The 16449-nt window shown below is 48.2% G+C and overlaps 1 protein-coding gene across 6 annotated transcripts in view; it reads right to left on the bottom strand.

Moving 5' to 3' along the window:
• Window positions 1–16449, bottom strand: part of NRP2 (neuropilin 2) — an 89199-nt gene that overhangs the window by 46921 nt on the left and 25829 nt on the right. For all 6 annotated transcript variants that reach the window (XM_038142166.1, XM_038142168.1, XM_038142167.1 and 3 more), the window contains exons 3-7: window positions 13304–13485; window positions 8884–9114; window positions 8191–8346; window positions 6150–6319; window positions 4969–5124 (exon numbers count right to left, since the gene is read on the bottom strand). In XM_038142166.1, coding sequence (XP_037998094.1) covers window positions 4969–5124; window positions 6150–6319; window positions 8191–8346; window positions 8884–9114; window positions 13304–13485 — 895 coding nt within the window. The remainder of the gene's footprint in view (window positions 1–4968; window positions 5125–6149; window positions 6320–8190; window positions 8347–8883; window positions 9115–13303; window positions 13486–16449) is intronic.

The raw sequence follows: 16449 nt of genomic DNA, 5'->3' as shown, positions 1-16449 counted from the left end.
GCTTGGAGTGAAGGACAGGGAGACAAAAAGTGCCATGAAGTTGAAATGGCAGTGAGTCAGGGAGGGGGTAAGAGATAACCTCTCTTCTGCTTTATTTATTATGCTGCTTGGCCACTATGCAATTTCTTGGGGTGCTGAAGAAAGTGGCTGAGGGAGGAAGACGAGAAGGCCAAGGACGACAGCAGCCCTGCCTTCATCCATACGTATGTGTCTCTTTGGACCCACTAGATTTACTGCAGGATTATGTTACTCCTGTGGAGACAGAGCTCTGGAACAGAGCATGCTAACAGGATTAGGGCTTCAGGATTTAGACAGAGAAGCATGAAGGAGAAAAGTAGGGGAGATTATTTTCCTTGTCAGATAGGGAAGGCATAAAATGGGGCATGTTTGATGGTGGGAGGATTCTGGCTCAAGTGGAGGGTGGATAGTTCTGGATTTATTAAATCCAGGAACAAGGAGTTAAAAGAAAAATGATACTTGGCAACACTTAACAAAGCACTGTGTCTGGGCAAGGCAGTGTGCTGGGCTGGGCTTGCCAGCTCCGTGTCTTTGAGAGGCTCCACTCAGATTTGGGAGTCATCAGGGACACGAGGAGTGGTAATATGTTAGCCTGCAAAGGAGATATCGGGCCCAGAAATACAAAGCTGCAGCCTTGCTAGGAAATCCAGGGCTGTAATTCTCCCCAGGTACTGCACCAAGGGTGAATGCACAAGTCTGCCTTTGGCAAAGCCTGATGTCTTTGTCCTGCCTGTGAAAGCAGCAGAAGCAGGCTGGGACCTGGATGATTCTGGGCAAATCCTCTGCACCGTGATGGCTCTGCGCAGAAACACTTGTGGCCCTCTGGCTCATTGCGCCAGCTTTTCCTGAGTTTTCCAGATAAAAAGCCACAGAAATGAAAGCTTTTCTCTCCTTCCTCAGGTGAGTAAATACAGGAGACCTAAGAACTTAAAAGACAGAGGAACACTCTTAAAGGAAGGCACAAGGGTCTCCAAAGTCATCCTCAATATTCACTGCCAGCACCAAAAACCTCTGATGTTCCCAGCTCCAATGTACAGCTGAGATACTGTTTCTTGCATCAATTCAATCTTTGTGCAGCTAACACCTGAAATGCCACTCAGGAAAGTTAACTAATAACAAGCACAAAACCATCAAAATTAATAAGAAATGAAAAATACACATCAGCTGGATCTTGCTGCCGTTTCTCATCCACTGACTTCTACAGATTCTGAAACCCAATGTTTCAGTTGCATTTTACACAGAGAGCAATGGAGGCAGTGAGAGCAGCACTCATCATGGCCCAAACCCATTCCAAATCCTGAAATCCATCCCCAGTCCCTTGCCACACTAGATGATTCCTATGAGCTCATCCCTGGAGTTACTAAGATGGAGCGGCTCACACCACATGGGAGCTGGAACCCAAGATGCTACAAAGAAGGAAGAGGATCAGAATGGATGAGAACTTGGTTTTCGGATAAAATTCTCATAGTTGAGCTTGTCCAAAGAAAATTGACAAAAAATAAAAGGTCAGATCCTGCCACGTGAAGAAAATGGCCAAAAACAAAAGGTCAAATCCTGCCAGGTGCTCTTTTCCTTCCTTGGGTTCAAGAAGAGTTGTTGTTTTCTAAAGACATTTGCAAATCATTAGATAAGATCTCGGCACGAACACCAGGGCTGATGCCTGGAAGATAACCTCAAACCTCAGAGGCCATTGGCTTGGCCCCAGGTCACAGGAGGTGGATGAAAACAGGGAGGGCAAGAGCCAGACCAGCTTTTCTGCAGCAGGGTTGTTTTGGCCCTATCCCCTGGTAGGGGCACACTGGTGAGGATGGCTCGTGGTGGTGGCCATTCTTCTCCCTGTCTCCCCTCTCAGAGACACACAGAAAGACCGAGCAGCCCCTCTGGCCAGGTTGCTGGGTTAGCCTCCCACCCTGGCTCCATGCCTCAGAGAAAGACACAGCACCAGCCCCTGGACAGGGAGATGTCTGGGCCAGGCTTTGTGGGGACTGGGCTGCCAGGAAGGGGTAAAGCCTGGCAGGGATGGGGTGGGAAGGGCAGGGAGTGAGTGTGGAGCTCCCACTGCCTCCCCATCCCAGAAACATAGCAGTGCTCTGCACGGAAACAGCCCAGCCAGCCCTGTCTGCTGTGAGCGCATATTAATCACATTTTCCGCTGCTCCATCCTGCCTTTCCCGTTTCCCTTGCTGCTGAGTGCCAGCAGCTGGGAACTCAAAGGTGAGCCATCACATTTGCAGGGAAACACCCTGGCCCCACTGTCATCTGAAACACTGGAGGGAAGGGAAGCAGGGGGCAAAAGAGAAGCGGTGAGAGCTTCCTATCCTCTGCAGGGAGCATCATTCCCTCCCCACCCCTCCTGCACTCGCTGGTTTTCTCTTGCATTAGCTTCCCGATGAAGATGTGAACGTTAGCTGACCCGCCTATACGTGGCAGAGCACTGCTTTTGGCCCACAGAGCTGGCAGAAATTCCAAGCAGTGTTTGGTACACCCCATATGCCTATGTGTGCATGTGCATACATACATGTGTATGTGCAGATATATGTATGTGCATATACATGTGTCTATATATATATGTATCTATCTGCATGTATATAGAGAGTCCCTGTCTGTCCACACCTTCCCCTCCCTCCCTGCTCCTCATGGCACCAAATCAAGCTGCGGCAGACTTGATGAATCTCTTTGGCATGGATTGCTCCAGCGCTGCAGCCCGGGCTGCACTGAACTCTGCACCGATGCAGGGAGGGAGCTGCACCTTGAGCACAGACATCTGGGGGCTTGCTTAACACAGGAAAAGCAGGATTCGTGTGGGCACAGAATGTAGGACCAGTGCCCCCCGGCACCAGGTCTGTGAGCAAGTGGCCTTGCCCTGCCCTCACTGTAGCTCAGCAGCTGGCAGCCAGTTGTTTGGCGGGGCAGGAAAGCAGTCATCCGGATGCAAGGGGTAGGCGAGCCACCAAAAAGCAATTACTTATCCTCCAGCCTTGGGAGGTGTCTGCTACATTAAGGCCAGAATGTGGGAATGAATAGATACTGGAATAGAGGAGTAAAAAAGAAGAGGTTTGATTTTTTCCACTTCTTTAATGAAAAGAGAAAACAGAGTAGAAAAAAGCTGACAGAAATCAAGGGCCAAGTCCTGAAATGGTGACAATTCAGATGGTTGTAGGATTGTTTTGGATTGACAGCAGCCAGGCTTTAGGGTCTTGCCGGAGCAATGCAAATTGGCTTAGCAGCACTGAAACCAGTCATGCTGTCCTGCTCCACCCTGGCTGAGGATGCAGTGTCTAATGCCCAGGACTGCAAGGATGGGATATTTATTCTCCTCTGCTAACTAAAACCATCCTCCAGGCCAGACTTCTGCTCCAGATAAGACTTGAAAAGGTATGTTTACTGCCGGTGGTTATTTGGAACACTGAGCTGTGTATATAGCTCATCTCTCTGTCCAGCATGATGAGTATATCCTGCCTGACTCAGCTTACAGAAAAGGTCCCAATGAGTCCCCAAACTCACCTGGGGTGAGGAGAGATGGCCCCGGTTCACAAAAAGGTCTGCTGTGACCAGCGGGTCCTGGGAGAGCACAGAGGCTCCACACCACTGCATGGGCACTGTGTTAGGGCTGTGCATGAGCTCTGCCATGAGCTACTATCCTGGAGCCAGTGCACCCGAGATCTGGGGGAGGTCAGCTGAGGACTCCCCTGTGTGATGCTGGACTGCCCTGTGCCTCCATTTCCCTACTTCTAAAATAGGACTAACACTCCCTCACTGGAACATGAGGAGCTTAAATACTCCAAATATTTCAGGTATGAGACCCTGATAGGTACCTCTGCGCAGTGAGGACTCATTCTGGGAAGCAGAGGGAATTTGAACCTAAGACACACTTGTGGGGAAGAGGAAATCACACAGCCCGGAAGGGAAGGAAATGTCTGGATGAATCCTGGACAAGGCAGGCTACTGCATTTCGTGCCAGCAGCACCAGTGCCAGCAAAGGGAAGGGACAGCTAATTTAATAGAAGTGCTGAGCAATCAAAAATGACTGGGACATGTGTGTGGGGGGAGGTGTGTGGGACCCCAGCCAGAGTTCACACACTCTATGGCACATCAGCAGGAAGGACCTGAACACAGCAGCAGTGCTGGACCGTGCCCCAGAAGAGCAGGGAAGCACTTCCCTGAGGCATTCTTAACCAGGGAACAACTACATGACCAAAGCAATAGACAGAAAAACCAGCCTGGCACCATGGCTACCTTAACCCTCCTCTCTATACACTTCCCATGCAGACCACTCCAAGTTTATCTTTCCTGGCCACACACCAGCATCCATATGGTGTGAAACAGATGAACATCCATATTTACCCTCCTTCCTCCTCGCTCCACCTCTGTGGGTGTCCCAGAAACACAGCAAGAACATGCACAGCTCCCAGGGCTCAATGCACCCATTCTGACCATGCCTGCTTAGCGCAGATCTCACAGCTCTGGCAGCCTGAATTGTTTCTCATTATTTATTGCTCTTTTTGTTCTCTGGGATGGTGCAATTGCCTCTTAGGATTTGTGCCCTTTCATTTCCAGGCCTCAGTAACTCCTGAACTACAGTTTCATGTGGTTTTGTGATTGTTAACCCAGCATGCAGACGGGTCTACGACCACAAAAGCTCAATGAATCTTATATGGCAAAACACAGGCTGTGAAAACATTTTCTCCTTCATTTGCAGTCAAAGAACATACTCTCACCACCACGAAAGATGCAGCAGCAGCCAGGTTTTCCAAGGAATAGTGTTTCCTCATTGCTGCGCAGAGGAGAAAGGACTATTTCTGCTCAGAGCATCATCAGTCTTTTCACCGTCATCAGAAAAATGGTCCCTCACAGATTAAACCCTCCGAACCTGCAAAATCTGTGTTCCCTTCCCTTTTGTTGGCTGCAAAACTCACCAAGGTGCAGGCAGAAGAGCCAAAAATGACTTTACCTTGTGGTTTTTCCCATGTCGGTACATCATCCAGTCCTCCCCATTGGTGCTGACCTCCAGCTTGTAGGTACGGACATAGTAGCCCTTCTGGGTTTCTCTTGAGATGGCACCCTGTGTGGCAATGGCTGTGAGCACAGTCAGGAACTGGAGATCCACCTTGCCAGGGGAAAAAGGGACAAGAAAGAGAGTGGTGACCACCTGAGAGTTCAGAGTGGCTAATTAGTTTGTGTCTCTGTCTCTGAAAAATTAAAAGGTGCAAATTCATCCTGTCTCACTCTCTGTGGGTGCACAGTTCAACATCCACAACCCTTCCCAGGGCTGATTTCAGCAGGATAGAGCCCTGGGACAAGATCTTGATGTCTGTTTATATAGGACCATCACAAAGCTTTCTTCCTGCCTCAGACCAAGCAATAGGATCTGCACAGAAGCGCACATCCATTAAAGCAGGACAGAGACTGACTTTTTCCATGTAAAATAAAAGCATAATATCCAATTAGCAAGTGCTACAGCTCTTGGTTTTGCCTTGCTGGTTTTTTTTCTGTTTGCTTTACAACATGGGTTGAGAAAGGTCAGCAGAGCTGGCTTAGTAGCCCTGCCATGAATGAAGAATGAGACGTCTGCTAGAGGCAATGACATTCACCACCTCCTGCTCGTAGTGCCCTTTAGCAAGCAGCGTCTCCGGGCGATGTGACACAGCCAGAAGCTGTGTGCGGACACACTGTGGCTCTAACCAGCTCCCAGGGAAAGCCTTTGCTCTGTCAGCTCCCCGCCTGACATCAGCCCGCTCACGCTCCCTGCATCACTGATGAGATAAATATTATTCTAGTTGTTTTTCTATGCACCCCCTGGAGACTTTGGTCCTCAGGCCAGTGGCGGAGTCAGTGGCCCTTGTAAGTGGCAGAGGTCTCTCAGTCTCTGTCAGTCTGATGGAAAGTCCATCAAGGTTTGGGCAGAAAGGAGGGGCTGGGAGAGAGACAGCGGATGGAGTCAGTCCTTGTGCGGGCAAGCTAATGGGAGAGCCAGCCTGCTGCATTTCACCGAGGCACTGCAGCTCCCCTGCTGCTTGCTCCCCATGAGCCACAGAGGCAATAAAAAATTCAACAACTCCTATGGTCAAAGGTCATTTTAACAGCATGACACTCCATTTGGTGGGGGAAGAGGAGAGGGAGCTGGAAAGGTACCTGGAGGTACTCTTTGTTGCTGTCTACATTGGGGGTCCAGCCGTTGTCATCACTGTTGAGCCGGCTCTGCTGAGGGGTCCATCGCCCATCTGAGTAGGTGGAGGAGGCACTGATCTGCATGTTGGAGATCCTGCCAGACTCCATCCCCAGAGGCACATTGCACTGAAAGTCTAGAGCACACACACATACACGGAGATTGGTTTACTCTCAGTACTTCACCCCTAAGCGAAAGGCAGCCCTGAACTATCTCTCCAGCTAACCCTGAGCAAAGTTGCCTGTCTGGAAAGATGAACAAATCTGCACCATCTTGCAGGTTGTGTGTGTTGACAGATGGCACTGAAAAAATATAGATAGGGCAGCTTTGTGTTTGCATGGCCCTCTGAACATTAATACAGTCTGGATCTTTCTCTCTTCTTTCTATCTTCTTCAGCTTTGCTCAGTTTTGACACAATTCTGTCCCTTCCCTCCCTCCACCTCCACCAAGATGTTCCAAGGACCCTTGCTGCAAAGCTCCCATTTTGAAGGCTGTAGGTGAAATCTAAGCACTGACAAGGTAAGGAATACAGACAGACACATTAGGAGAGTGCTTACTGTTGCCAGCAGGAACATCAAGGATTGAAATGGGCAGTTCTAAAGGTTTTGTGTGCATGTGAGGGCAGGGATGCACGTGTGTATGTGTCTGTGTCTATCTGCATGCACTGTATGTGGTATTAGGTCCATAGGGATTAACCAGACAAGATTATGAAAGACACTGCTATGCTTTTCTTTGGATCTCTTCACTTCTAAGACTTTAGAAGTCATAATCAGCTCAGTTTTATGGCATCTACTTTATAGCAGTTGTCCTGTAAAAACAATAGCAAAGAAAACAGTGATAGAAAACACTGCATGGGTCCAAGCGTGCTGCTGCTGTAAACCAATGGGGCTCCACCAAACTGCCTGGGTTTTTTAATGTGGTCAAGTCAACCTTGGATGGAAATGATGGGCCAAGTTAGGATGGCAGTGCTATTATTAAAGTTTCAATTTATACCACCATAAATGAAAACAGGCCCGGAACTTTAACAAAGGCTCTGGTGCTTGATTTCTCAAGCTTTGTGTTCAACATCTTATTTGCAAATCCAGAACAGAAAAGGGATTAAAGAACAGATCAACTGAGTGTGGCAATAGGTAATGGTGAAGAGCTCATGCTTGTCTGTAACTCTCAGAGTCTCAGCAGACTATCCCTTACTCAATCACAGAGTAAGAGATTGCAACCCTGCTGCCCTGGTGCTGCACAACCCCTACTCTACCCTGCTCTCTGTCATGGGCTTTCAGTTGCAGGTCAGGGACTCCCTCTCTTTCTCTGGGACTAAGGGGTGTCCTGAAGGCTTCTTCTGTTGAATCAGAGGTTCACTGTGAACAGAGGTCAAGAACAGTAACTCTGAGGCAAAAATACCATGGGAAAACAAATGGAACCTTTCCTTGCCTGCAAGTGTTATAATAAAAAATCAAAATGCTCTTCATTCTCAAAACACACAATTTATTTCCTCACTCCATATCAATTTACCTCCCTTATTAAGGGTTATAAACCAAAATTTGGCTTGAAATTCTTAGAGCTTTAAGCAATCTTTAATTAGACAGCCAAGAAATTCCAATTTGTGGTTTGGGACTGTGAATTTCTGGAAAACTAGAGAGAGAGAGAGAGAGAGAGAGAGAGAGGGCATATTTTTCCCTGTGCTTTAATGAATCTGCTGCACATGCTGGGCTGAAGTCTTCCCCTAAATCCTTTGGGCTCAGCACATACATGAAGGATTCTAACCCAAAAGGTATTGAGAAGACTTCACAAGCAAGTGAAAAGTCAAGAAAAGGTCAGAAAGTTAAATTCTTACTTGAAACCTTACTTCTATGAAAAAAGAGAACAGACCCAAGTGAAACTGCTGTCTGCACTGCTGGTGGAGAACCAGTCCCTGGACACACTTCTACCTGCTTTACTCTCATGTATGCCAAATGAAAGATGGGAACACAGGGGACGCAACTAAGTCATACACACACATTTCCAACTTACTTTCTGGGACTTCCTGATGGATCAAGTAGTACTGAGCAGAGAAACCATCCTTAGCCACTGCCAGGTCCGTGTGGAAGGTGAGGGAGAGGACGCCGGTGGTCGAGCGGATGTCCGATGGCATATTAATGCCACAATACCTGCCTATCAAGGGGCCAACTGCAAAAGAAAGAGCAGTGAAGGTAATGCCTGCTTTTTCACTGGCCTCCTGGATCACCAGCTCATTGCTGGTCAGGATAAAAAAGATAGGCTTCAGGGATGGGCTATTTTTTATATCCATTGGCCTGGTGCCATGCAGTGCAGAAATATCCACTGCAGCAGGCATTGCTCTGCAATTGCTGGGAAATGCTCCAAAATGCTCTGTTTCTCGGTTTTGCTATAAGGTAGGGAGGTCCTCCCATCATTGCATGAACCCACTGCCCTTCCCTGAGGGAGAACTACTGGTGTTTGGAGTGTCCCATGGGGCTTTCCAGATCAGTGGTTACAACAGAGCGGTAGTTTGTGGTTTAATGAATGCATCCTTCTGCAGGCGCACTGTCCCCAAGCGGGCCATGGTGCGCCCTAATGGCAGGTTGCAGGCTGCAGCCACCTTTGAGGTTAGGCATCCTTGGTGTTCAGACACAGACTGCACAATTCTGGGGCTTTGTGAGACATGGGGAAGGGCCAAGGAAAGCAGTGCAGCACCCCGTGGCTTACCCTGAGGGATGCCATCCCAGATGTCTAGCCAGTCGTACTTGCAGTCTCCTTCCCCTGACTGCAGTGGGTCATGCTCGAGGTCAAAAAGCAGAAAGTGGAGGAGGATTTCTGTCTTTGGCTTGGCTATGATAGTGAAGATGCAGTCCAGGTTGTGTGGATACTTGTCAGGGAAACCTGGAGACTCAATAGTGCCGTTGGAGGCAGTGAAGTTTCTGGAGCAGTCCTCGGAGCCTGTAGGAGCAGGAAAAACCCAGAGCCTTAGCAACAATGAAGCTTAATGCCAACAACTTGGCACTGTGAAAACCCCATTCTGAGTTAATATGGTTGTGTATTTACTTCTGGAAATGTCCTGCAGCTCAGGAGCTGTGGGAATTACTGCAAGAAGAGAGAAGGTGATTTTCAAAGCTTTCTACAGGTGGAGAGACAAGATCCATGAGGTCCTGTGGTGGACAACAAGGTTCAAAATCCCTTAGACAGCTTTGCAGACATAATCTGTACACCACTGCTGATCCTCCTGACAATTACCTCAAAACCAGGACTAGAAGAGCGATCCTCTCCAAAGCCATTGCTGTGATTTGGCAGGCCAGCAACGTGCCACATCCCTCACACCGGTGGTGGTGGACAGGGAGGCCACACCAAGCTGGCCTATCTTCCCCAGCTGGCACTTTCCACTCTAACCCATCCTCTAAATTGACCTGGCAGACCTGTGTGCTGTTCCAGAGCCTGCAGAGAGACCAGCTGGCACACAGGGAGCCTCCATCCACAGTAGTCATGACACAGGCGCTACCTGCAGCCATGCAGGCAAGGCAACACAGTGACCCCAGGTCTGGTGGAGGAGCCCCGTTTGGGGAAGAAGCTGCCTGGGATGGGGCAAAGAGGAGTAATGGGATGTATTCATTTTGGAAAGGCTGTTCTCATGGGCCAGTCTCCTGCAAACTCCAGCCTTCCAGCACAGATATCTGTGCCTCAGTTTCCTTTTAAGAAAATCCCTAAGCACAAATATTTACACAGTGTAAGGGGCTGTGGGAAGGTGCCAATGTTTCCACTGTTTACTGCAAACCCTTGGGAAGTGCACAGTTAGCCTGCAGCCCCCACTCCTGCCCCCAAGACCCACACAAGGGACACGGGCCAGCTCCAGCATACGTCTCCAACCCGTGGCCACATTAAGAGTGGGGATAACAGAGGCCATGGCAGGGGGATCTCTGCTGAGAGCAGGAACAGAGCCCCCTTTTTCACAGAATGAACCATGCACACCAGAAATGCAAGTTATTTCTATCCTTAAGGAAGACCTTTGCATGGTGGGGAAGACAGACAATGTTGCCTCTTATTTATTGCTGACCTCAGCACTGGCCTCGGCTGCAGCCAGGCCAGCTCAGTGCCCCCTCTCATACAGCCAAGGTGCCTCGGGGTGGTTGGGGAAAGGGGAATTTGTGTCATATTCATACCACGGTGACTTTGAAACCCTTGCCAGGACAATAGGCAACAGAAATCTGCTGCCTGGAGCTATCAGAGGAGAAAGGGGGTGTTAGAGAGGCTGCTGGCCACTGCTGCAACCTGGCACTAGCATTCACAAAGGTTTCTGCTTCACTTTTACTGGGACAATCTCCTTCTCCTCACAAACCCTCTTGCTCCAGCTCTTCCAGGCAGCACCAGCCTCCTCAGGACTAATGGCAGACTTGTTATTCAATTCAGCATTAACAGAGTCAGGCCAGAGCCTGCAGTAATAGCAGGATCTTGCACTGCATTATGCAGTGCCTGGCTGGAGAGCTACTCAGGAGAGGCTCTTAATTGACTACCTAATGAAGCAGCCAGCTTTTCTGGTGTGAACCTGTGGGGTAAAATGCAGAGGCAAAAAAAGAAAAAAAAAAAAAAAGCCAAACACAAATCACAGCATAATGCCATGAACGGGGATAAGGGTGTATTTCATTCCAAACAACCTGAAAGACGAACAGATAAATAGTGAAAATAACACAAGTTCCAAGCTAGGGAGAAAATCAGAGGCTAAACCCAGAGTCAGGGACTGTCCTCTAGCGACAGGCAAGACGTAACTATGTCACCACATTAGACAACAGCTTCCTCCTGTGGGGTTCTTATCGCATTTGGCATCTTTGTCTACAGTTTGGCTAATAGCAGCAAACACAATGATCAGCTTTTTATAAGGAAGCTGCAGATAATCAACGGGAGTCATGCTGACTTCTGCAGCACAGGCCAGCCTGAGTGGAGACTTTGATGCCCAGCGCTGGAGAGCTCAGGCCAGCCCTGCGAAACTGACTCACAAAGGGAGCAGCAGGGAGGCTGGACCAGCTCTTGTCAGCCCACAGCCTGCTGACTGATACCCATCAGGGGATTCAAAGACTGGTATGTGGTTGTTTGTATGCAGATTGCTTCTCTCTCACACTGTGATAAGGGAAATTTAGCACAAGGTGGGGAAATAAATGCTCCATTGAAAAGAGTTGGTTTTTTAGGTCACCTTTAAGACAGAAGGAATCTGCAGCCACCGCTGCCTTTACTGATGTGGACAATGACAATCTGATGACCTTTAAAGCTGGTGACATCCTTGCTGGTTACCCTGACAGCTCAGATGGAAACTTGGCCCGTGCCTGCCTGCCTGTCAACAAAAGGCAGGGTTTGCTTGTACTGCAGGAGCCCTGCCCACTGCCCTCTCTGGAGCCCTGGCAGGGACTGGGGTCGGGCAGATGTGGGCTGGGAGTGCTCCCGGATCACAGGCTCATCCACACTCCTGTGCCAGAACCTGCCTTGCCAGGCTTGATTTCGTGGGCTGTGGCTGTAAGAAAGCGTGGCTGTATCTGGAGAGGATGGCTGCCTGCAGGGGTGGGGATGGCAAAAGCAGCCCCAGCACCACTTCAGCTCCAGCCTCTATCCAATACCTGCTCTCCTCCAGATCAACCCTTGATTTCTCTCCCTCCCTCCCAGTAATAACTTCTCCTTTCCTCATAGATTTGGTCTCTTACTGGCTCCCAACCAGACTGACAGGGTCCCTGTCTGCCACCCCTTCCCACAACATGGCCAGGCCACCTCAGCCAGCTGGACCAGCCCACACTGCCTCGTGCCCTGAGTCAGGGCATGGATGCAGTGTGAGGTCAGGCACAACGCAGCACAGCCTGCTGGGCTCACAGGAGGTGTGAGTACGGAGAGAGAGGCAAGGGGGGCTGAGGTGGGTCTTCTCATCTGCGTTCTTTGCCATCCTCACTGATGGCAACTGGCCTTAGCAAACCCCAATACCTGGCTGAATCACTAAACTTTCAGGACTAATCTGCATCCTAACCATAAACTAACGGTGGTGGTGAGCTGGCTGCTCAGCAGCTCAATGGCCAGTTATGCAGCCCAGGCAACCACCAGCAACAGCACTTTCCACATCCATCTGAACCTTCACACATGTCCTGTCCTCATTGATTCACAATGAATTTAGGGAGTCTCATTCTCTTGCAGAAAAGCCTCCACATTCACATCTACCTATGGCCAGGTTATGGGCTACCTGTGCACCTCTGCCTGCTGCACAGCTGGCCCAGGGCCCCACTGCCTGTGCTCCCCATCTTTTCTTTAGAGATGCTGGATAAGCAACCCTATTGTCCTCCTTTTTGGTTCTTCTCATGGCACAAACATTTTTTTTTGGTGCTGGATGCAATGATTGAAAGCCACATGTGTTGTCTTCTAACACATCACCAAAGGACTGCGGGCACAGGGCAGGCGTCCACACAAAACACTCTCCTGACCCCTCAGCATGTAGGCACACCTCTCTCACATGCACACAGAGCAGAGGCTATTTTTTCAAGCCTTTCTTCCCAGACACAAAATTCTGGCAAATATTTAGACAGAAACACTATTAAAAGGGCTTTGAGCAGATTTTTCTTTCCTCAATAGTAGTTAAGTATTAAATAGAATTATGAACACTTCCTCTTATATCAGCCTGGAAAGGGTGCTGCCTTGGACTTTGACAGCATTGCTGACAGCAATGACTTGAAGACTAGAGCTCCCCAATTACAAACCCCACATCCATGGAGAGAAAACACAGCATCACCGATCAACCCTGAATCACAACTCCACAGGAGGGGGAGCTCCACGCACTTCTAACAGAGGGACAATCCCCTTTTAGCCCTAACAAGCTCCACACATGCCAGGGAGTAAAGATATATGTTTCTAGTCCTCGAATACAAGAGAGCATTTAAGGAGGAATTCTTATTTAATTGCCACCCTGTGATCCAAAAATGCATGTCATGTGCCACTAACATCTTTACCGTCTTGGAAATGTGATGCACAGACTTGCTTCAATTTTTAAAAAAAGTCCTTTATCTCTGGAAAATATGCTAGAAATCACATTGAAAATGTGGTCAAAGGCATCTCCAGATGAAGACAATTGTGTCAAACAGTCTGGGAGACAGGCAATGACTCAGACACTCACCTGTCTTGTAGATCTCATAACGCAGAGAGAAGCCGGCACCTTGCCGTGCGTAGTCTGAGGTGAACTTGATATAGAGAGAGGGGCCAGAAGAGATGATGGTAGGAGGTGCAATGTTCCCACAGTGCTTGCCCAGCAGGTCTGCCGCTTCGCTGTCCCCATCACGGATCTCGATGTAGTCATACCTGCGGAGGCAGGTGAAATGGCAGGGAAACCATCTGTCAGGGAGATGCTTCAGGATGCCAGGCACAAACGAAAACCACCCTCAGTATCTGCATATTTCACAGAACGTCTTCCAGACAGATACCTGGGGCTCTCTTATTCACAGCACACCACACCACAGACCCCAAACCACTTTTTCTCTTTTTTCTGACTATGTTTAGGTTCTTTCCTCTGCTGTCATTCACATAATTAATTTGTTGCACATACATCAGCTTCACCATCACAGCCAATATGCAAAATTTAGGACACGCTTTACCTCCATTTCCACAAAACTCCTTTGGCATGGGAGAAGCTCAGACGCAACTCTCCTGGGGCTGCTCTCCTCCCCTGAGCTCTCTTCTGAAGTGCCATTGTGCTGTTTGGCAGAGCTCACTTTATTCCAGTATCCATGTGAGATTTGGCCAAGTACGTACCAAGTGAGACTGTCAGTGTTCAATCCATGTGAGCAGGTAGCTCTTTTGTGCACTGACACCACATTGGTCCTTTAGCAAGCATGGCAAGTAAACTCACTTAGCACTTGGACATTAATATTAATCCTCTTTAATTAAGTGCTAATAAAGATTTTCTGTGGATGAGAAGTTTTGTGTAAGAGCTGGGTACCCACACTCATTATTGCTGATCCTGTACACCCTGTCACTGCAACCTGCCTTTGCTAAACCCCACTTGAAGCTGTTCCTACCGGCCCGGGTATCTGACTGGTCTGGGGGAGGAATGCATAGGGTTAGAAGAGTTGCCTCCTGGTGCAGAGACAAAAGCCTTTTGCAAAGCTTGGCTGGAAGGTGAAACTGCCACAGATCCCTTCATATTTTCTAGGCCATGAGTAGGCAAGGTAGTAGTATCAGGCTCTGTGTGCTGTGAAGAAACAAACAGCTTTTACGTGTACATCTTGTTCTTCAGCTGCTTTCTAACACCCACGTTCTCCCGCCCCTCTCCTCTGTGGCCAGCACGCTGCTATTTACAGAAACTGACCATCTCTCTAGGACTGTTTATTTGCTTTGTATCAACCTGTTTGAACAACATGCTACAGCTCTTCTTAAGGGACCAGGGAGGAAAAAAGCATTTCCAGGCTGCCAGGAATCTGCCTTTCTTCTTTGTCACAAGATCTTCTGTTTGAGAATGGAGAGTTGAAAGAAGAAGTAGCTTGCTGGATACAGAATGATCCTCATGTGACTCATTCCCGTTCTGTAAAGCACATATTGGAGAGCAACAGCCTCAAAACAAACTTACAGGGACTTAGTGTGCTCCTCCACAAAGAAAGATGGCCCAGACAGCTTTGGTTTCACTCCTTTCTGGGATTAAATCAGGCTGAGAGCCAGAAGCAAAATGCCTGCAGATAAAATCCTGTCTACGCTGGACTGAGCACTCAACTAGCTGCAATTGCCCAGCCTTTAACTTCGTTACAAACTCAATTGGCTTGGCCAAAGTGAAATCCAAGTGGTCTTGAGAAGTGGCACTTGAAGAGGAAGAGCATTTGGCTTATGAAGATCTGCTCCCCCTGCTCTCTCCCCAGCTCAGCCTTGCCCCTATCACCTTGTGACCCCTTATTACCCTGACACCAGTCAGCAGCACCCTGCATGACCCCACTAATGTCCATCATGTGTAAATTCATCCTACCATCTCTCCAGGGAGGAGGAACATAGAAGGCAGTGTTAGTGCTTCTTTTAAGTAGAATTTTTTCCTCCTTGTTTGTCTATTTGTTTAAAGTAGTACTAAGCAAACAGCGAGGACATTTTGTTCTCTAAATAACTACTTGCTTTCAGCGTGCTTGCAGCCCTTCCACATCTGAAATGCACATCTGTGCTGCAGAACTACTGGCTACTAGTGAAACTGTGAGTATGTGGCAAAAATTAATTTGGCAAAAACATGAATGTTGGCAAAACACGGTTAATGGAGTGGACTGTAAAAGCTGCCATTTTCATGCGCGGGCAGAGGTTAGCTGCATCCCAGGGAATCACATCTGTTTGTGCCCTCGTGGGGTTGTACCTCGCCAACACAGTACACGGCTTCAGCTGCTTGACTGCAATGATCACAGCTTCTGCTGTGGCCAGCACAACAAATATCCTAGTGCTGTCCACATGGCTCCTCAAGCCACCCAGGTCTGTAGGAGCCCTGGAATTTCAGAAGCAAGTTCTGGACCAAGAAACTTTTGCTTATTGAATGGGTGACAGACTTCCAATAATACATACAATTAGGGAATATTGCAATCTGCTCATGGGCAATCTGCAAATGGAAAATTAAAAGAATGAATCTAGTAAGTAAATCATCAGGAAATATTTGCCTCTTTAAATTAAGCACTATTCGGCTTCATTCAAGCATCTAACTTAGCTTTCTCACTCTGGACCTAATCCTGAATAAATCAAATGTTAAAAACAACTGAAAAAAAACCTTTAAGAGAAGGTCAGGAAATAATTTTTTGCCAAATGTAGAATTAATAGAAATGTGTAAGAATTTTCTTCCCTAGTCAAAAAATCTTGGCCTAAGTCCTCTGCTCTGCATGAGGCAAAACCTTTTCTTTGGGTCATATAAACAGAGTGTGAATTGGGGAAGTATTACACTTGGGAGAAAGCACCAGCCCACATGAGCAGGAGCCTCTACTTCCTCTCCATCACAGCAATTAAGCTTTAGGCTTTCAAAATGAAACACCAAAGACAGCCAATCAAAACTGTTAAACTTCCAAACTTCAGCAAGAATGCCAGCTAATCCCCACCACAGATTCTTTTGGAACCATGCACTTTAGTCATGTCCATGCCTTGGCCCTCCATCAAACAAACTGATAAACCCCATTCTCTTCATTCTGGGTCACTGGACAAGTTACAATCCAGTTTGGCCAAACCTTCGCTCCTGTTAATCTTAAGTATGGTTTCTATACTTTCATCTTCCCTTATGAAAAATAAGAAGAAAAACTGGAAGAAAACCCAACCATGCTT

The sequence above is a fragment of the Motacilla alba genome, chromosome 7, assembly GCF_015832195.1.
Source record: "Motacilla alba alba isolate MOTALB_02 chromosome 7, Motacilla_alba_V1.0_pri, whole genome shotgun sequence".
Taxonomy (NCBI): domain Eukaryota; kingdom Metazoa; phylum Chordata; class Aves; order Passeriformes; family Motacillidae; genus Motacilla; species Motacilla alba.
This window is presented reverse-complemented; position numbering and strand designations above follow the sequence as displayed.